The 22,092-nt window shown below is 35.6% G+C and overlaps 1 protein-coding gene across 3 annotated transcripts in view; it reads left to right on the forward strand.

Annotated features, from left to right (window-relative positions):
* The window catches only part of AFG2A (AFG2 AAA ATPase homolog A), a 235,616-nt gene that overhangs the window by 54,516 nt on the left and 159,008 nt on the right, over positions 1-22,092 (forward strand). For 2 of the 3 annotated variants that reach the window (XM_081135502.1, XM_081135504.1), the window contains 3 exons: positions 2,411-2,620; positions 16,511-16,564; positions 18,181-18,260. In XM_081135502.1, the coding sequence (XP_080991628.1) occupies positions 2,411-2,620; positions 16,511-16,564; positions 18,181-18,260 (344 nt within the window). The remainder of the gene's footprint in view (positions 1-2,410; positions 2,621-16,510; positions 16,565-18,180; positions 18,261-22,092) is intronic. The other variant, XM_081135503.1, reaches the window with a different exon arrangement.

Genomic DNA, 22,092 nt, shown 5'->3' on the forward strand with positions numbered 1-22,092 from the left:
TTTTTGTATTAATTTTTGTGAAGATATCTTATGTCTTTAGACAAAGACTGTGTCTTTTAGGATACTTTACTTCCTCTCTAGATTACAAAATTTTGAGAATATTATCTCTCTCATCCTTGTGCTCTTACAGTTCCTAAGACAAGTCCAGCACATAGAAGATATTTTTCTTGAAGTTTATTTAATTTATTTTACTCAAAAATTCCAACCACAGTGCAGTAATTGGAAATGAAGTCCTTAATTTCCAAACTTGTTCCATTTTTTTCTTTTAAGGTAACTCTCAATTACATAGTTGCCCAAAGGCCTAGTCCTGGCTGTTACCCTTGATTCCATTTTCTTTCTCACCACCTCTTCAAATCTCATTAATTATTGTTAAAATGGATGAAGGGGTTGGGATGACGAACTGGCATTGTGCATCAAGAGAACTTAAAAATGTCCACCCATGCCTTTTAATCTAATAATTCTTCTTAAAATAAACCCCAGGAAAGCAATTTAGAAAAAAATTAAATGATTTTAGGATTATGGTTGGTAATAGAGCACTCTCCTGGTTCTGTGGACAAAAAACAAACAAAAAAACTATGCAAGTTCATTTGGGAAAAGTAATCTTTTTGTGATATTAACAAACAAACCAACCCCTCTATTTTTTGGATTTGTAGCTTGTTTTCTGACTTTTCTTCCTTTTCATTTCCTCTTGCCTCTTAAATGTAGGTGGGGCCCAACACCCACATCTCTCTTCTCATGGTTGGCCATTTTACTGCATCTCATGGACTCTTTTTTTTGTATGTAGAGATTTCAGAAATCAAACATTCCAGTCCCATCCTCTTTATAGAGCTCCATTTGTGATGCTTACATTCCAACTGCTCAGTTTTCATCTTTTGACTATCCTGTCCTGCATTTTAACTCTATAAAAAAAAAAATCTATCTTGTTTATTTTTCCTCCTGAAGATCATTTTTCTGTGGTCCATATTCTATCAGTCTGTCTTGACAACTTCTCCTTTAAAATCTCCCTGTTTCTTACTCCACCCTCAGAACCCTCTGCTGCAGACACGCAGTGTCTTTCTGGTATGTCTTCCTCATCATCATCTGCACATGGTCACCCTAGTTCAAGTTGCTTTTTTTGTTTTTAAAGATGTTTGTGATCGGTCAGTAATTGATCTCCCTGCACTATCTATCCTCTAATGAATCTTGTCAGAGAATCTTCTTGATGCACAGGTCAGACCACATCACTTTTTAGATTAAAACCTTCAAAGACTTCTTATGTGAATAAAGAGATTCTTGAACTCCATCTAGCCTTCAGGGACCTCTACCACTGTATCACTTCAATTTGATTTTTCTAATTTTACTTCCCTCCCTCAAATTTTTTTTCTCTCATCTGCATCACAGTTTCTTTTGAGTCTTTCATCATTTTATTTGGGCCTCTACCTGACCATTTCCCTATTTTCGTATTTCCAGATCTCATCCATACTTCAAGAGTTGGATTTTCAGATTTGTCTTCTGGCTGGAAGGAATCTTTTCTTCCTGGGAACTCCCAAAGTCCTTTTCTGTTTCTTTGTTACTGTGCTTAGGATCCATTCCATTGTACTATTGTTATTTATGTGCATGTTACTCATAGTTGCTAAGTTCTTTAAAGTCTGTATTCTGTTTAATTTTTCTATTTCCTAATCAGTTCTTAATGCATATTTATTAAGTAATATGTAAGGAGCTATCTTGTTTGGGGGATAGTTCGTAGTTGAGAAAAAAGGAACAAGTTTCGAGGATATTTCATTAATATACTAAACACAGAAAAAATGATATGTTCCATAAGGACCAATAGAAATATATTTGCAAGTGTTTGCTAAAAAAGAAATATAGATATATAGATAAGACTTTGGGTCACTGATACAAACCATTTTCAGACAGATGAAACCAAATTTTAATTTTTTTTTTTTTTATATATCTTTATTGATTTCAGAGAGAGGGCAGCAGAGGGAGAGAGAGATAGAAATGCCAATGATGAGAGAGAGTCATTGGGGATCGAGCCTGCAACCCGGGCTTGTGCCCTGACCGGGAATTGAATCTCGATCTCCTGGATCCTAGGTCGATGCTCAACTGCTGAGCCATGCCCGCCTGGGCTGAAACCAAATTTTAAAAGCCATCTAGAATAGAAGATAGACCTAACAGTGTGTTCAGTTATTTAAGCAGTTTTTTATATAAGACTTGCAAGCAGAAACATTTTGTTTTTCTGCAGTAATATGCAGATTACATTTTATGCACTCCTAATTAATCTTGATATTGTTGGAATTTCTTTTTAGGATCTTCCTGATTTTTAAATGCTCTGTTCCTTCTCTTGTACTTCTCTTGTTGATTTTTTTTTTTTTTTAAGTTCTCTGTTTGTCCTGGCAATCTTATGTTTAGAAAATGTTCTGCTTTACAGGTATCCTGGTCAGATATAGGAGGACTGGAAAATATCAAACTGAAATTGAAACAGGCTGTGGAATGGCCCTTGAAACATCCAGAGTCTTTCACCCGAATGGGTGTTCAGCCACCTAAAGGAGTTCTTCTGTATGGGCCACCTGGATGCTCTAAAACGATGATTGCAAAGGCTTTGGCCAATGAAAGTGGACTGAATTTCCTAGCCATAAAGGTATGGCGTTAAATTTTTAAATTGCGACTCTCTATTCTAGCCCCCATAGAACCCATCCTCTGATTCCTTCCCTTCAGAGAACATGAGAAGGCAACCTAAGGAGTAGCTGATTTTCATGTGAGGTTGATGGCAATGTAATATAGGGAGATGATAGATTAGTAAATTAGTGTGTGACATCAGCAAATCAGGTGGGTAGAAGACTGCTTTATTTAGTTTCTTGATTCTCAGTATTTTATACTCATGTAATGGAAACCAGTCTTCTTTAGTTTTTACATTTAAAATTTTATTGATCACTTTTGCTTATCCAAGACTTAATTATAAATAAATATGATTGTGAATTTAATATTTACAAACATAGAATTTTCAAAGAAATCAGATACTTCATATGGTAAAACTAGATTCCTTAAAAAGAGTTTTGCAGTCATAATATATGTACACTGTTTATATTCTGAAGCGCACACACACACACACACACACACACACACACACATTTTATTTGTTCACCACCCTGGCCCTATTGCCCTATTACTTGGGGTAGATAATCCTATTTGATATGTAGTTTTACATTTACATTAGGACCAGATATTAATTTTGTTATTAATTTTTATGGAACACGATTACATATCCAGTTACTAAATATACATACATAAAACCTTAAATTCATTTCTGTAGACATTACCACAAAAATAGGTATTTAAATATCAAATTCATTTCAGAAGAGGTACATGATAATGTTTTGATATCACCAGAGACTTTTTTTTCATAACAAAATACATTTTCTGTCTTAGAACATTGAAATCCTTGGCAGCTTGAAAGCATAAAACTTATTTCATAGTAGAGTGTTCAATTTTTTACTTTTCTGAAAATTTTGGTGGCGTGATAATTAGATATGTTTAACCTATTTACTTTTTAAGCATCAGTATCTTCACAATCCCTACTGTTTGCATACTTTTAAACCTCTTTTTGTGTGGAAGATACTGGATCATGAAGATTTGAGAAGGAGACCATGTTCATTATGATTAATTATGCTGAATTGCAACCACAGTTTTCAATGTTAGAGTAATGAATGATTTTGAAATTTCTAGAAATGTTTTTTCTTTGGTTCCTGTCCTCTTACGGTAATGGACATGGCCATTTTACTTACATTTTCTACTTTTTACTGTTATCTCCATTTTTCTATGCCTACTTTATCACGTAATTCCACACTTATATGTGATAAACTTTGAATTTTTTCTGTTTACTAGAAATCTAAACCTTATTTTATAATGACTTATTTCATAGTTATTTGCTCTTGAATCTTAAGGAAAAACATGTTTATTTTCTTATAAGCTAGCACCTCACTCATTTCATGACCCAAGATAACAGTTCCAGATGCCACCAGAGTTGCTTTCTGGCCTATCCTACTATTACTCAAAAATATATTTATTACTATTTTTGAATATGAAATTTTTCATAACTTTAGATAGTTTCACTTTTGTCTTTTTTCACTGTGAGAAAATGATGCAAAGGTTCTTTGAAACGTTTATTTTGGACACTGTTCATGTAAAATAACCAACCACCTGTTTAGCTTTTTTGTTTGTTTGTTTAATTTTATCGATTGATTGATTTGAGAGAGACAGAGAGAGAAAGATGGAGAGAGAAACACTGATTTTGTTGTTCCTCTTATGCATTCATTCATTGGTTCATTCTTATATTTGTCCTGACCTGGGATCAAACCCACAACCTTGGCTTATCGAAACAACACTCTAACCAACTGAGCTACCCAGCCAGAACGTGTTCAGCTTTTTAATTAAGTTTTTAATTCTTTTAGGTCACACACAAAAATAAGTGATGATAAGAAATTTTCTTAATAATTTTAGTTCATACTTATAGTATAGGTTATCACATTCTACTTACAATTTTTATTAATGTGGATTTTTATTCAGTGTAGACTTTAGTGAAGTTTCACAGTATTATTTTTGAATTTGGGGATGGAGGATATATTTAATAAACAATGGGTGTTCATTTTACCATTTTTTCAACTTTCCTATATGTTTAAAATTTTTCAAAAGTAAAAGCTGGGAATGTGAAAAACTAATTTGATTTTTTTTGCATTTTCTTTGGTCCTTTCATCTTGTTCTGGTTTTGTGAGAAGAGTTAAAGTAGTTTTGTCATGTAGCTTATGTATAAGGAGATGAAGTCAAAAAAGTTGGGAATGCATATTGTATTATTTCTAGTTTTGTCTTTCTATGAGGAAAAAGTTGCCTTTTGGTTCCAACATATACATTTGATTTCTAAGGTTTTTCAGTGTTATCATTAAGTTTGAGCTTTTTGAAGTAACAAGGCTTTACATTTTGAAAGTAATCAGAAAAAAGTAGTTAGATACAGGGATTTTCTAGCTAGTTGGGAAACACAGGTGTTTTAGATACATTGAAAGGAGAAGCTCCCTAACACTTTTTCCAGTGATAATTAATTACCTTTAATTCCCAAGTTAAAGAATTGAAAGACTGAGTCTTTCTCTGAGTTTATGGAAGAACCCTTTAGCTTCCTGTGTGCATCTTTTCTAAATAGTGATTAAAAGATATACACTCTACTCAGAGTTAAAACTTCACCTTGGCCAATTGTCTGGGCTCTTAGCATCCTTTGGCATCTGTATGTGTTTTTCTGCAGACTGTAGCACTTGACATATGCTTAAGTTTAGTTTGTCATCTGGGTCAATTACGCCAAAATATTTTCCAGTTGAAATTTCCTCTCTGCTTCTCTCTTGCTTTTGTCTGGAGTGCTACAGTAGAGTAATTACCCTGGTATAGCTGGGCTGCTTTACTTTATGAACAACTGTTACTGATTCTGGAAGAAGGGTGGTTAGGCCTCTGACAGGGATTTTCAGCGACTCCTTTATTAGCTGTATTGGTGAGTACAAGAATGTAATGAGCTTAGTGTTCCCTTTACTTTTGGGAGAGATTTTCTTCTGATACTTGTCTCAGAGAAGAATTTTACAAAATACATCCTATGTTCAGGAAAATCTGTATTTTATTCAAAGTAGTGCACAATGTAAAACAATTGATTTTCTTTATTTAACCAGGTCCCCTATTATTCTGTTATCAAAGGTACAAGATAATCTAAACTTGGTAAGTTCCAAGTTCATCTTAAGCTTTTGTTTGTAGGCTAGTCTATAAATCAGAGAGCTTCCATTTTGCACACTTTGCATGGAAAACTGCATAGATACCTCTTTTGTATCCCGAAAGCTTTAAGATTGGTTTCTAGGGTTACAAATAAGGACATGATGCTTAAAAAGGTGAAGTGACTTGTCCAAGGTCAAAGTCGTGGTGATAGAACTAAATCTCAGGACTTTCTGATTCTTGAGCCTGAGCTCTGAGCCCACTGTATTATAGGATCTTTTATGTGTGTGTGTGTTTAATAAAACTAGTGTCCAGTGCTTTTTTCATTAATTACACCAAATTACTGGAGAAGGTGGTTCAGGCAGTTTCCACAGGGCAGCTTCAGAGAAATAGAAAGATGGATGTTTCTGGTACCCAGTTTAAAAATAATTTTGTTTCTCTAGGACAAAGAAAACAGAAAAATAGCATGGCTTCATAGTGGGAGTTGGTTGAGTTAATAAGAAAGGTTAATCCCTGCCAAAGAAACAGGAACCTGACAAATAAAATAGAAGTGCATGGAAAAAGACTAGTGGTTAAATAAAATGGAGCTTAAAATTTACCTAATTGTATGTGATCTGTGCCTTTGATACTGAATGTGTTGCAATGAAAAGCACTAAGCTAGGGTTCTGATGGCTTGGCTTTGCTTCCTAACCCTAGTACTAAGTTTTAGCTCTGTAACCTTAAACAAGTTCTCTAAGTCTCAGTTGTTGTTTTTTAATTTATATAGGCTTTTTGAGAGGACTATATTAAAAAGGTAGGTGAAAAAGTTTTGGGGGGTATAACGACCCCACTTCTTAAGTGTGGGCTGCATATAGTTATGACTTCCTTTCAACCAAAGAGTTCGATATGGAAGGCAGGTGTGGGGAAGAGCTGCTTTCCAGTGGAGAAGCCTGGCAAATACCACCTCAGCTAGGTGATCAAGGTCAGCATCTTCAGTGATTAGTCATGTTGATAGTATGTGCCTTGTGTATTGTGAGGAGAATGGCACTTCACTTCTTTGGCCTTCTTTCTAAGCACTCATAATTTGTTTCTAGCCATGAGAAAAACATTGGGCAAACTCAAATTGAAGGACAGTCTATAAAATACCTGACCAGTACTCCTACAACTGTCAAGCCCATCGAAAACAAGGAAAGTCTGAGAAACAGCCAAGAGGAGCCCAAGGAAACATGACAATTAAATATAATGTTAGGATTTTCTGGATGAGATCCTGGAACAGAAAAAGGACATTAGATAAATGCTAAGGAAATCTGAATAAATTATGGAGTTTAGTTAATAATAATGCATCAATATTGGTTTATTAATTGTAACAGATGTACCAAACTAATATATATATTAATAATGGGAAAACTTAGTGTGTGGAAGGAGGAAGGGGTGGGCATATGGGAATCCTTTGTACTGTTTACTCAATTCTTCTGTAAGTCTTAAACTTTATCCCCCTATACACTCCAAAAAAGTCTGTTAATTAAATAAAAGAGTTTTAAAGTCAGTATCACATATCCGGGCATATGATAGACTTTCAGTGAATGTAACTGAAGTTAAAGGCTGGCTCAGAGTGGTGTCCTGCACCATACAACATGAGTGGAATGCAGGGAAGGAGAACCATGGGGAAGATTGTCGATTCCTTGGATGAGGACATTGGAGGAGACCTTTCCAATTCTTTATCCCTCTGTTCGAGATGGTAGTGGAAAGTTACTGAGAAAAGCCCTGGGAGGAAGTTGGCTGGGGAACCTGGACTGAGGCTGCCCTGAGCTTGCCTGTTTCACTGCCGTTCTCAGCTGAAGCCTATAAAGATGTGTGTTGGTTCTGGCCCCAGACCCAGACCCCAACATTCTAAAGAATACTTTCTTTTAGAGTTTTGGTTATTTTTTCTTTCACCTTGAGTACAGCTTCTAATTTAGAGTCTCACCAGGAACTATGTTCAGTTTTGTTCCTTTTGTGAACCTTAACTCTTTCTTCTCCTTCTATAGGTTTGTTGCTGTTTGGGCTCATTGAGAGTCTGAGACCCTTTGAGTTTCTATTTAATTTCCTTTAGGGTTTTTATTTTTTAACTTTAGAAGTTCCCTCGACTTCGCCCAATAATGTTGTCTAATGGGCCCCATACACTTAAATTGGCAGTTGTTAGCATCAATACAAAGTAAAGACATATACTTAGTTTTATCACTGAATGGCTGTTAGGGAAGAGGAACCTGTTATTCTTACAACAAATAGTTAATGTACCATTGTTGGTATCACAAAGTTCTGTAGACGTTAGATTGGATTTACTTAAATTTGGCATTATTTATACACTGTATAAGCTGTTAAAGTTGAGACTCTTATCAATTGATAAAATTGCTATATGAAAAATGTCTTGATATGAAAATATTCTATAACATTTGGCTAAAAGCAAAAAAATTACAATAATATGAACTGGAATCAACCCTTTAGCAATTGAAATCTAAGAAGACCTAGGGAGATTTAGAAAGAGAAGAATGCTTTTAGATTTGGTTTAATTTTTTTATTCATAGATTCCAGCTGAGAGAGATTATTCTTCCTTTTCAGTCTTTTAAAAATGGAATTTAGTTGGAGTTGAAATAAATATTACAGATTTATGTCTGTAACACTAAAAATATTTATAAATGTTTTACATTGCAACAATAACTTCAGATTATACATTAAGCACCTTCTATGTGTCAGGCATTGTCAGTGGCAAGCAAAGATGCACTAGATGGTTCCTTGCTATCAGCCCATACGTTAATGAGAGAGACACTTGACTAAACAAATGATGTAATGAAATTGGTAACATTTAGAATCTTGATGATTAATTGTTTCTCAATTGATGAAAATTGAGAAATAAAGGGAGGAGTCCAAAGGTGATTAAAATTTTTATTTCCAACAACTGGCAGGTAGAAATGCCCTAACTCTGGGAAGAGTTAGTGTGTGAAGAGAAGCAGGTTGGAGGTGGGGGAGCAGATACTAAACTGGGATTTAGACACATGGAGTTTGAAATGCCTTTAAAACAACATGGTAGATAGGTCCCAAAGGCTGTTGTAAATATGGATTTATAGCTCAAGAGAATGGTCATTTCTAGAGATAAAAGTGTGGAAGTTGACAACCCAGTGTTTAAGATTGTGTATTGTAGATAATGAAGGAGGTTGAGCGAGATGAGAGTCAGGAATAATATACTAAGGGCTTTTATGGGCATGTGTACATGTACACTTTACTGCTAGCTTAAATGGAGTCAGCATGGTGTCCTCAGTGTAAGTTCTGAAAAAATGTTTGTTTCTTTGTTTTCTTCTGAGTGAATGAATTGTGGGGAAGGTTTGTATTATACTTTTTGGAGGAACAGCTTGAATTCTTTACCCTTCCCTGCCAACCTTTGTCACTTTTTAGGGTTTTTACGTACCCAAGGCCTGGTCCGTAATGCCTGTTTTCAAACTCTTTGAAGTGCTTTCCCAAAATGGCCTTCTGTATGTGCTGATGCTGTTTTTTTTTGGTGTTTTTAATTTTCAAGATCCTTTACTTACATATATGTAATTCTATCTCATGTGAGTTTGGGTTTTTATGAGCATATTCCATAACATTTAACCATAGTTAACACGTAGGTTAACTTGCCTTCCCCAGACATTTTAGAACTTATAAAAACTTGATTTGAATAGTAATAGCCAAAAGCAACAGGCAGGTGTCAGACACATTTAAAAAGCCCTTGGGAAGACTGGAAGAAACCCAGTAGATTAAAGGGGCAAAATTGCAAGAGCATGAGGTGTAAATATTGCCCTTAAATTTGTGACTGATATGGTGTAAAATAATGAAACAGTAAAAGGTAAGTCAGTTTTAGTTCACACTAGATTCAAATATTTTACATGCATTTATCTTATTTCTATTGTTTTGTAAACCTGAACACTTGATCTCAGCTGTGGAAACAGAAAATAACGCTACCCCTAACTAAACTAATAAAGTTCCTTTTGGTAGTTTTCTTGATCACTGTTATCAGTGAAGCACATGGTATCTAGGCAGGTGGAATGTGGCAGAACTGACACACAATAGTTATCTGGCAGGTAAAATTGGAAAAGAAATAACCTTATCCAGTCTCACTGACCTGATCTAATCTAGGGATTTATATATTACTTTTTTGAAGAGTTAAATGACTTATAAGCAAATGTGAGCCTCACAGACCATACTATATGTACCCATGCTAGCAGCTATTTATTGAGATTTAGACTTTGCCTTTGCCACTTGATCTGCTCCCACAAATATCTTTGAATTTGAAATGCTGGTACTATGTAAAATCTTAAGGGGACATTTCCCTTTTTTTTAAGGACTTGGTGAAAACAGTGGACATCATAGTTTTTAGAAAAAGTAGTAGTCTGGGAACCAAAATCCTGCATTCTTACCATCATTTCTGCCACTTAACTCTTCCAGGGCTTTCAGCATTTCTCTTAGCCTCTTAGCTCTTTGTTTTCCTCAGATTTTAAGTGAGGTAGGTTAGACTCAATGACTCCTAGTGCCCTTCCTCTAACATTCTGTGAGTAGCTCATGTAATGCTTATGTTGCTTACCCTTTCTGCCTGTTGTCGGTTTCTCTAATTGTCGGGTATAATGAACAGTTAAGAGACTTAAATCCCCGTTCTGCTGTTTACTAAGCTGTGTTACTTTGTGTAAATTACTTAACCTTTTTGCACTTCATATTTTTTTCCATAAAGTTATGATAATAAAATAGCTACCTCAGAGGACTGTTGTAAGCAGAAAAGGGAATGATAGATATTAGCAAGATTTTATATTAGCTGATGCTAGTTGCTGCTTCTATGTTTAGATGTATATTTGATTGCAAATGGAACAGAAAAATATAGCAGCCCAGTTTAGGTTCCCTTAAGTTTTGTGTTAGTGTTAGAATAAAATGTATATATTTTTGAAACTGAATTTAATCTTTTGCAACTCTGTGTGCCAGAATACAGTGATTTTTGGCAATTTGAACTTTAAACTCAAAATAACCTTCCTTAGTGATATTGCCTTGACCTTCTTAGAGAATTCTGGACCCATGTCACATATCACTTTAGCTGCTAGGGTTGCATTTTGCAGGCCTGCCACCCAGATAATATCTATCAGTATGTAGTTCTGTACAAAATCACATGTTCTTCAGGGGCCCTGCTGAAGTATTTCATTACTGCTATAGCTTGTTGGTAGTATGTCAATTATTCCAATCCAGACATTTTTCACAGTGCTAAATTCTTAGGTTAGATTTTCAAATGTTTTATTCCCCCCCCCCTTTTTTTTTAATATATCTTCATTGATTTCAGAGAGAGGAAAGGAGAGAGAGAGATAGAAACATCAATGATGAGAGAGTCATTGAGGATTGAGCCTGCAACCCGGGCATGTGCCCTGACCAGGAATTGAACCCTGATCGCCTGGATCCTAGGTCGATGCTCAACTGCTGAGCCACGCCCGGCCGGGCTCCCCCCCTTTTTTTTTGTTTTACAGTTTGTAGAGAAAAAGCCTTATTTCTTCTCCACAACTTTCCTGTGGCCCACCTCTATGTAGTAGAGGAATGACCCTTCAGTGGTTGAGGCTATACACCATATTTCCACATTTTCACCAAAATATCAAGTCTGTTTGCCTATACATCAGATATTTAATACACATTGATCTTTCTGTTATCACTAGCAGGCTATGGATTTTGTTCTCCGGGATCATAAATGGTCGTAATCTTGTACTTTCCGGCACTGATGTTCAAGTCATCTTTTTTTTTAGAACCACAGTCTATGGAGAACAGTATCATTTCTCCAGATTCCCTAACTGCTTCCCTTCAATTAAGCCAGATAATTGGAAAGCATTATAAATGCACAGAACATATTGCCTGCTTAAAGAAATGTCTTCATTGGATTACTGTAAGTCGTGCCCTAGACTTTTATGGAGAGTTTCTATAAGAACAACAATAGTAATACAGAGTTGACATGATAATAATACAATACAAACAACGTGGATATCAGCAATTTCCTTTTTGATTATTATCAGGCCACACTTGCCTAATTAGTCACCCTAAACTGAATAAATTCTGCATAAACATTTCTTATCCCTTCCTCACTTTCCCCTCTCTAACCCCCTCCCCAATAAAGTCCTAGTTATCTAAAGCTTATTTATTGAGTGGGGTTCTGTTTCTCATTTTATGTTCAGTTTCTGAACTATTATCCACAGTCCTCTTTGGGTAAAAGTGTCATTTATCATATGTAAATAAATAGCACCTGCTTGGTTCACTGGACTTTCTATTATATATTATCATCATTATTATTATTTTAAGGTATGTTTTTATTGATTTTTAGAGAGACAGGAAGGGAGAGGGATAGAGAGATAGAAACACTGATGAGAGAGAAACATCACTGATCAGCTGCCTCCTGCATACCCCTTACTGGGGATCGAGCCCGTAACTGAGCATGTACCCTGGCCGGGAATGGAACCGCGACCTCTCGATTCCTGGGTCTATGCTCAACCACTGAGCCACACCAGCCAGGCTTTATTATATATTATTAATGTGCAGATCTTATTTTGCACTGTAATGCAGGACTGTAAAAATGATTATGCGAGGTGAAACCATGCAAAAGTTATCTTAATAATCAGTGGGGAAAAGTACAACTTTTCCATGACCTTTAAAAACTGGCAAAACATTAAGAACTCTCTGACTCTTGTTTATAAATGTGTAAGACAGTGCATTTGACTGAATAACACTTTCTTGCTGGTCTTTATGCTTACAACTCTCTGCTTAGTCTAGCCTTTCATTCCCACTTTGACAGTAGTAGTTCTCCATTTTATGAGGACACTATACTTTATTTACTCATTTTTATATTAATTAAATTTTAGATTTTTTTTCAGATTTAATTTTTGGTGTAAATAGTACTCTAGTAATATTCTTGTATATTGAAGTAGAAGTTCTTGTTATCGGTCATCTTAAACATTACGAGATATTTTGAAATTCCCTTTTTAAAAAAATGTTTTTATTGATTTTAGAGAGGGAAGAAGGGGAGGGATAGAGAGAGAGAGAGATAGAGAGAAACATCGATCAGCTGCCTTCTGCACGCCCCCTACTGGGGATCAAGCCTGAAACCTAGGCATGTGCTCTTACGGGAATCGAACTGGGCACCTCTTGGTTCTTGAGTCAGCGCCTAACCACTGAGCAACACCAGTTGGGCTGGAATTGCTTTTTAAGTATCATTTGTTTTTTCCCCTAATGTTTCGATCAGTTTTCTTAATATTTTGAAGTTCAGGTTTTTCACTCAGCAATCATGTTATTGATATTTTTGATTAGTTTTTAATCTAGATTGTGATCAGCTAACCATTGTAAGTCCTCACTTAACATTATAGATAGGTCCTGGGACTTTAAGTGTAATGATATATAACGAAACCAATTTTAACATAGGCTTATTGATATAAACAGGAGTTAAATTCCTACAGAATCTTATCAATATTATAAAGAACAACAATGTTGAGTGAAATGCCATTATTCAAGGACCTTCTGTATAGACTTTGGGCCACATCTAGTCTGCAGCTTGATTTAATCTAGCCCTTTAGTTAAGAATAAATTTAACATTTTTTAATGGGATGTAAAGGATGAGGAGTAAGAGGAGGAGAATTTCCTTTTCTGACAATAAACTCCATATTACTCCAGAAATTTCCTTTCTGCATTCTATTATACCTGACCATTTCCTTTCTGGTAGCTTCTAGTTTTATGTTCTAGTTTATTAGCTCTCTCCTGTCTAACTGAGTGCTAAGATTGCCTTATGCTTCCTTTAGAACTCTGGAATTATTATTTCTTTATCCACTGCAGAGCAGTCCACACTCTTGGGATCCACACAGCTGCCTTGGCTCTCCTTTCCTGCTCTTAGTGATGCACACGACTTACTGAGAGGCTATGGAGTAATGCCTGAGAAAATAATGTAACTGTAGTGATTTAGCCATTCTAAGTGATCTGATACAGTTGTGATCTCATTGCTATTCAGGATTATTCCATGATTCTTTTACCTGGAAGGAATCTTTGTTTTATTTTTGCTTCTCTTTATGACATTCTCTACTTAGTTATGATTTTTTCCCCTCACTGTATTTTTATTTTTTAAGAATATGTTTAATCTGTCCTCTGAAGCCACAAACTTATTGTAGGCACTTAATATTTGTTGAATGACAGAAATGAACAATTCAGTTCCCCTGTATGCCAGCAAAAAGGTAAGGTGCTAGGTGTTTGTTTGTGATTTTTCCTGCCTTTCATTCTGTGTGGATCTTTAATTCATGCACAGATAGAAAGTCATTGTAGTGATTCTGCACTTGACTGAAGAATCATAGCTGAATTAATACAATAAAGTGCTTGAGGCAGTTCATGATACATAGTAAATGTTCAGTAAATGTTATTACTTACGTTTGTGCTTACAAAATTTTTAATTTCAATCATTTTGTGTTGAAATGTTTTTAATGAGCTCTCTGTTTGAGACTTGCTACACCTGATATCTTGAGCATACTTCTTCCTCCACAAACTGAGTCATCACACTGAGCATCAAAACAGAACTGAGTCGGATGTGAATTATTCTGCACCTTTTATTCTCCCACTTCTGTGTCTTTCTGTTCACAACAAATTAAGTGGATTTTATCTTTTTAAATACTTTGTGGCTATCTTCTAATTTTCATTCTGTTGTTTTACCTGAATTCTCATAATTTCTCACCTTTCTTAGTTTAGGAATTTGATAAGTGGTCTCTCTCTATTTCTGGCCTCATATGTTCCTTCAGGTCATCCTTGATATAGTGGCTACAATCATCTTTCCATAAAACTCCTGTTATCGATTCCCCTAAGGCTCTTCTCATTGCTTATAGGATAAAATCTGAACTTGTTGGTTGACATGCCCCCTTCTTCCCACTCTAAGTGGCCTTACTGATTGCTCCATTCTCCCCATGTCATATGCCCCACCTGGACTAAATTCTTACCAGTTCTCCAGTTTGTCATCTTGTGTATCATTGAAAAGTTGTTGAACTCTGAAGAAAGACGTTAAGGGCTCTTCCACAATTAAAGTGCACATCATGTCGTCTATCTGGGCTCATCAGAGACCTTTTTGATTTCTTCCTGGGTCCTGATGTATTTCCTATTACTGAAGGTACAGAGTAAGTCAACTGAGGACTCACCTGAAATGTTATTTTCTCTAGGAGCATCCTTGACTCTAAGCAGTTCCTTTTCTGTGCTTCAGTGGCACTTATGCATGTCTCTGACCTAGTACTTGTCATACTACATGGTAATTATCTTTGTGAAATGGTGTCTGAGCTGAAACTAAATATCACCCGTACCAATTTGTGGCATTAGTTGACGTTCTGTTAGAGTTTGCCAGTCTTCTTCAATCAATCAGGGTTTTTTTAATTGATATAAATTGTTTAGGAAGTACTCAAGCCAGTGTCTAGATACATCCTCTTAATGTCTGGACCCGTGATTTGCATAGGATAGAAATGAATCTTGTTCAAAATAAGGTATGTGTGTTTGTAGAGAGAGAAATGTGCATGTGCACACACAGCATCTGTTGAATTTGGAGTTGTGTGGGGCATGGGTGTCAATAGAAACCAGATGCTGGGAAGAACAATGACTATAGTGAGAGAAAGTTCCCACAGCTGAGAGGGACATCTGGCATTGTAGGATAACCATTATACCAGTATCTGAAGGACGTATTTGTAGTTCTTAGGACAGCAGGATGTTGTTTTTTTAAAAAATATCCTGTGACTTCTTGTGATGTGATGACTATGTAACATGAGAAAGTAGGTAGGTGTTCAGTAAAAAAGAAGGTCTACTGTTTTTATACAACATATATTTTAGGTATTTAAGAAAGAAAAAATGTCAAAATTCAGAAATGTTAAATGTAAAAAAAAAGGACATCTTTGAATCAGTGATATGTAGTGTATCACTGGGAGACCAGCCACTTTTATAAGGGATTCTCCTGTTGATGGCTTGTTATTTTATTAGAAAAAGTCCACTCTTTTAATCTTTGGTACCCTTTCTAAAATACAAGAAGGGAAAAGAGATTTCCCATCACCTGGATGAAGTGCTAAGTGGTAGATATCTAAGGAAGATTCAGACAGAGGTTGAGTAAATAGACACTTTTGAGGATGACAAGTCATTGTCACAACGTGACACTGTCATGGTCAGGGCAGTGGCTGAGAAGAGTGTGTTTGCCTCTGGAGATACACATAGTCAGTGTCTACATGGCCAAGTCAAGTGAGAGCAGAGAGCTTGACAATAGTGTTTATAGCGGCAACACTCAGGGAAATACTGTAACATCACGTCATGAACTCCACGATTCCCATTCCATTTCCTGGGGTGATCGTGGAGTCATAAGAAGAGTAGCCCTGAGGTCTGTTGATCTAGTGGACTTCAATACTGACAAGTGGACCCACTCAGAACAGCCACTGGTTTGGCCTGGGAGTTTGTGGTGTTGTCTTTGCTGGTCTTCCAGATTAAACCACTCCATCCTCAGTGCCTAGCACTGACTGTAATATAGGGTGAAAATGTGGGCATTGGGTAGACAGAGAACAAAATATTTATGGTCATAGCCTTTCCTTTGTATCAATGTGTAGTTTTTGGAACATGGGATGGCTTTAGTTTTTGAGACACAAGTAACACCCAGTGAAAATAAACATGCTAAAGGAACTAATTTAATTAAAAGCAGATTTTTGTTATTTTCCCCCCGTTTTCTTCTTTTATGTATTTGCTCTTTTCTCGTGGTTGTATTTCTAAAGAACTGAACAGTTGTTTTCTTCTCACACAGGGGCCTGAATTAATGAGTAAATATGTCGGTGAATCTGAAAGAGCTGTTAGAGAGGTAAGAAGATGATGCCTCATAGTGGAACTCTGCACAGGAGAACCATACTTTTGTCCTCTGTATTGTTTCGATTTTGCTTTGGGTTACAGATTTTGAAATCCAAATTCTAGTGGTGTGTTTTTTCTTCAGGCACATATTACTTTATTACTTAAAAATGCAATTTTGATCATCTAAATACTTTGTTTTTAAGCCTCATAGTAGTACCACCCTTTAGTTTTACCAAATAAAGATTTTTTTAACAACTACCAGCATTTCATTTTAAAAAGGACATGTTCATTCTTATAAAGAACATGTGATCTCAGAATGAGACTTAAATCCTTTAAACTAGGTAGTCTTTTCAATCAAGTAAGCCTAGTATATGAAAATTCCACTGTACTCTCCTATTTAGCCTGTGCCTGACTGATGGGCCACTCCTTCATATTCCAGATGCTACATGTGCTAAATTCATGTAAAATCAAGGTGCTGGAGTTGGGTAAAAACAGTAGTTTGAACACAAGTCTTGACTTTCCTATGTGGAGGTGGGCCTGCCTCACATAGGCACCCTGTATCCTTACAGAAGCTAGGCAAGGGCAAGAACACACAAATAGCAGTGGAGTGGATAGTTTCCATTTGTGAAATACCTGAGTATTATAGATTGGAACACTATCTTTTCCACTTGAGAAAAATTTTTAAGTTACTTTTTTTCCTTTAAAATATAGATGATGATAATTGTATAAACATTCATTAATAATGATAACACCATCATTGATTAAAATGAAAAAGGTGATGTTTATAAATATTATTGTTTTGGTAACTGTTTTGTATTTTTACGGTCATGATACTTGTGATAAGAAAATGGGGGCCTAGGTTTCAGGTAACTCACATTTGGATTTCTTTCTGCCTGTCCAGACTTTTTCTGTTCCATTTCCACATGTCACCCTCATGACTATCTGGCCAGTCTCTGGTGTTGATAGTCTGATTGACTTCTGGTCTAACCAGCCGATGCTCTTCCAAGTTTTGGCCATTTTTCTTGTCCCAGCTTTACATCAACTATTCCTTTCCCATAAAGTCTTTAGTGACATGAACAAGGTGCATGGCTTTGAGTTTATGAGTACTTTATATGCTAAGCTAAGGTTAATTTTGCACATTTATGGTTTTTCTTTTAAACATGTATTTATTATAGTTAATAATACCTATCATTTACTGAGCTCTTACTATGTTCTAGGTACTGTGCTAAATGCTTGGCATTATTTTTTTTTATATAGTTCTTAAAGTAATCTTCTGAGACTGGCATTTATTATTATCTGCATTTGATAGATGTGGAAATAGAAGTTCAGAGAAGTAAAATTACTCACTGAAGGTCACACAACTGCTGAAATGGTGCAGTTGGGATTTTAGCGAGATTGTCTGATTGCTTAACCACATTGCCTCCTACAGACAGAACTCTATGGATACATGTTGTTGTCTTATCTGTGTGTAGTTTGTATCCATCTATTATAGGTTGTAGACAAAATGATTAGGCTGATTGTCTTGTACATAGTAGATTCAGTTCTAAACAGTTTTCATTCTAAAACCAATGAAAAGGTTTTTTGGAGTTTGTTGATCTTTTACTAACGTGGCACTCCTCTTCCCACCAGATCTTCCGTAAAGCAAGAGCGGTGGCTCCTTCCATTATTTTCTTTGATGAACTGGATGCATTAGCGGTTGAAAGGGGCAGGTAAGCGATATTTTATAGGACTACTGTTAAACATTAGCAGTTACAGTATAAGTAGCATTTCTTATACCAATTTTATTTATTAGTATACATTTGGCGTAAAAGAAAATATTTTTCAATTTATGTAGCTTTTTCCTCTTATACCCATTAAATTACTTCATGTATACAATTTCATATACAATTAAAAACACACACACTGATATCCATTTGGGACATTTGAGTTAATTTTTATAGTTTATTATCTAAAGGAACCTTTAGCACTCTCAAAATTTGAGTTGTTATAACTATATGATTAAAACTATAAACAAAGCTCAATTAAGAATAATATAATGATACAGTAAAACACAATTATAATAAAAGATGTTATTACACAGATTTTAGTATTCTCTGGATTAAATCATGTGTCTGAAAATATAATTAGGTACAGTGGAATAAAATTTAGTATTAATAGTTTTGTTCTTGAATCTCAATGAAAAGAATTATAATATTTTAAATATATAATCATATACACACATATCACGGAACTATTTACAGGTATGATTTTTTTCTCTGTATAAATGTTTCGAAGTCCTTTAAGGAATATGTTCAAATACTTCATGTTGGAGAATGTTAATGCATATGCTTTGTGCATAACTTCCTGATGTGTATATTGATTGTAAAAGTTTGCTGATGGTAATTACAGTAATGGCAGAGGGTACCATGTAAGTCCCAGGAGTAAATTCAATAAGAAGCATTGCTACTCCCTTCCTTGGTAGCCTATCTGCCTCATCTAATGAGAGTCTGAACTGTCATTAGGAAACTTGTTAGCAGGGAGCCTGTCCTGCTCTCCACCCACCCGTTTGATCTCCTGTGAATGAATACCTGCCAGTCTTTTCCATTTTATGAGTTAAAGTGCTTGGGTCCTTTTATTACTTCTGAAGTGAGATGGCACAAAAGGTTGCAAATAGCTCAAGTTCATCTTAACTACAAAAGAAGAAAAAGAAGCCAGAGAAGTTAGCCGAAGCTGTGTGACCTGCCACATTCATGTGACATTGGGGACATCTGTTTTGGGAGCCTGAAAAGGAACAGGGTGGGATACATTGTTAATTATGAACCAGATGGGAGGTAGAATATGTAGCAGAATCTCATAAAATGCTTTTGAAATCAAGTGGTGTGAGAAACCAGGCTAGGCACTTGGTAGAAATATCCTGTTTTTGCAGGCAATTTGGCTCAGTAGGACTTTGCTAATGTATTTGAGATGCTAATTTGCAGCCTTCAGCTATCATTTTCTCTAATAGTGTTCATCATATTCTGTACTGTGTACTTCCCTCCTTCTGTGGCTCGTTCAAATCAAGTATTCAAACGAATTCTGTGCAATTTTCTTTTGTATGGAAAATTTGGGATCAAAAGTTATTTGACATTTCAGAAAACAAAGATGAGACTTATAAGCAAATGTAATCCTAATGGTCCAAAGTAGAGAGTTTTGTTTGTACTTCAGTTGTCGTGAGTCTCATATACTTTGTTTTTTATAGCCATAAGAGTTTCATAGAGTGATACTCTGTTTTCAGGGTAGTTGTTTTGTTTTTGCTTTTTCCTAATTTTGTGATGGGCCAACATTGCCTAGAAAGTGATTGCTTTATCTAATTAGATTGCTAATACATGAAAACAAACAAATAAAACCTCTACATGTATGTTGTATGTTTTTGTTCTTCAGCTGTTTAAACAGTTTCTGGAAACTGAAAAAACAGCTATTGATGGATACCAAAAGTATAAATTTTTCAAGATACTAAAGCAATTTTATGCATTTTTAAAGAAATGGAAAACATAGAAAAATAAAAAATTTCATAGACTAGGTGGCATTTCTACATAATATTGGGCTGTAGAATAGTCATTGCTTTCTTTTCAATAACATTTAGATAAAACCCATATGGCTAGTCCAAAAATGGCAGTGTGTAAGAAGGCTGTTTCTTTTTATCAAGGTTTTAATTTCCAAACTTAAGAAGTCTTACAAATTGAGAGAGATTATGATATATACATACTAGTCCTTACTATCCTGTGCATGTTAAACCAATTATTTGACATACTGTTTGCTTAGCTTTAGAAATATTTGTGCTTTCAGACAGATTTTTTTCACACTTATAAAAGTGTCTAATTACAACCACTATTTTCTCCTCCTTCCTGCCTCATTTAAATTTCTTTGTGACTTGAGAAATAAACCTTATATTTACTTCTCTTTATCTGCATGCCCTTTTAAATTACAGTTGCTCTGAATAAGATTTTTTTGTTTTATTTTGTATTGGGAGTTGGAGAAAATATAAGATTCCTTTTGCAAAGTGCTTCAGTGATCTCCACAATAATTGGGAAAATTGAAAGTGCTGTTAAAGTAGCATAGCTATTTGGAAAATAGGGAGGAAGTAAGGCACTGAGGTAGGGAAGGGATTTGCATTATACTGGGCTAATAATATTAGCTATTACTATGCACCACAAACTTTTAAGTGCTTTACATGTAAAGAAAAAACTCACAAAAAGGCCCCTGTATTAATGCAAAGTAGGATATTAAACAATTGACAATTGGCTTCGGTGTTCTCCCACACCTCCAGCTAGCTTAACTTTTTATATTTTTCAAGGTTTATAGTGGGAGAGGAGAGCAAGCTGGGCAATAAATCATCAGTCAACCTTGTTTTAGGCAGCATCCCTGTCCCTAGAAGTGAAGAGGTGTAAGGGGAGCCCCATGTACTGCATTTTCCTGGCCAAGCCTCCTGAGGACATGGCCACTAGCTAACCTGGAGACTCCTAGAGCAACTTCTTCTGTCACTGATCCTGAATCAAGCTCATCAACTGATACTGATTGCCTGGTAGTACCAAACTGCAAGCAGAACTAGAAGAGATTTAGACCTGGGAACATATCTCTGGAACTTAAAGTCATAAGCTGGTGAGGCCCATCTTGTTTACTTAATTAACTTCCAAATAACCTTGACTCCCTTTGTTTGGAGTGACTCCCTTTGTCACTCAACGTGTTGTGGCCTTTTGCTGTATTATCTTCAAAACACAACAACCCCCAGGAGGTACAGGTCGTAGCCTCACCTCCATTTTACAAGTGAGACAGTTTAGGCATTTAGATGTGTAAATACCTCACTTGGGTCATGTATCACTAGTAGTGGAGCTGGGATTTGAGTTCAGGTACTCCAGAGCAGATACTCTGAGCCACTTTTTGACTCACCACCACACCACAGATTCCAGGATTCCAGGTCTAAGTAGTTAACTAAGTTACCTTTCAAGTTTGTATTTATTGTTCATTTTCTCAGTGAGGTACATTAGTAATGACCCTGTCTGTCTAACTGTGCATTCATTCACCCATTCAATAAATATTTATTGAATGCTCATTCAGCAGCAAGCTTGGTGTTGAGGATAAAACAGTGAACAGGACCTAAAGCAATTTTCTTAACCTCTCTAAGCCACAGTTTCTTCATTTGCAAAATGGAGTTAATAGTAACAAATTCTAGGTTGTTGGAATTAAATATGTGTAAAGTGTATCACATAGTACCTGGCATTTTGTAACTGCTTAAAAACTTCTGTGTTTCTTATAATTTCTGCAGATATGTTTTTATAATAATAATTCCATATATATAGAAGTACATATAGTGCTAGAGATAAAAATGTATCCTGCCCAACAGAGTTTATATTCTGGTGGAGGAAACAAGCATTTTGGAAATTAGAAAAAGTATTCTTTAGGTGTCATTTAAGATGCCATTGATTGAAAGGTTATTATTTTGTGTACCATTACTGAAGAAAAGTATATCTTTAAACTATGAAATGGTGCTGAGAAATACCAACTACAGGAGCCATCTTGATTTCA

This window comes from Miniopterus schreibersii (assembly GCF_964146895.1).
Source record: "Miniopterus schreibersii genome assembly, chromosome: 4".
Lineage (NCBI taxonomy): Eukaryota > Metazoa > Chordata > Mammalia > Chiroptera > Miniopteridae > Miniopterus > Miniopterus schreibersii.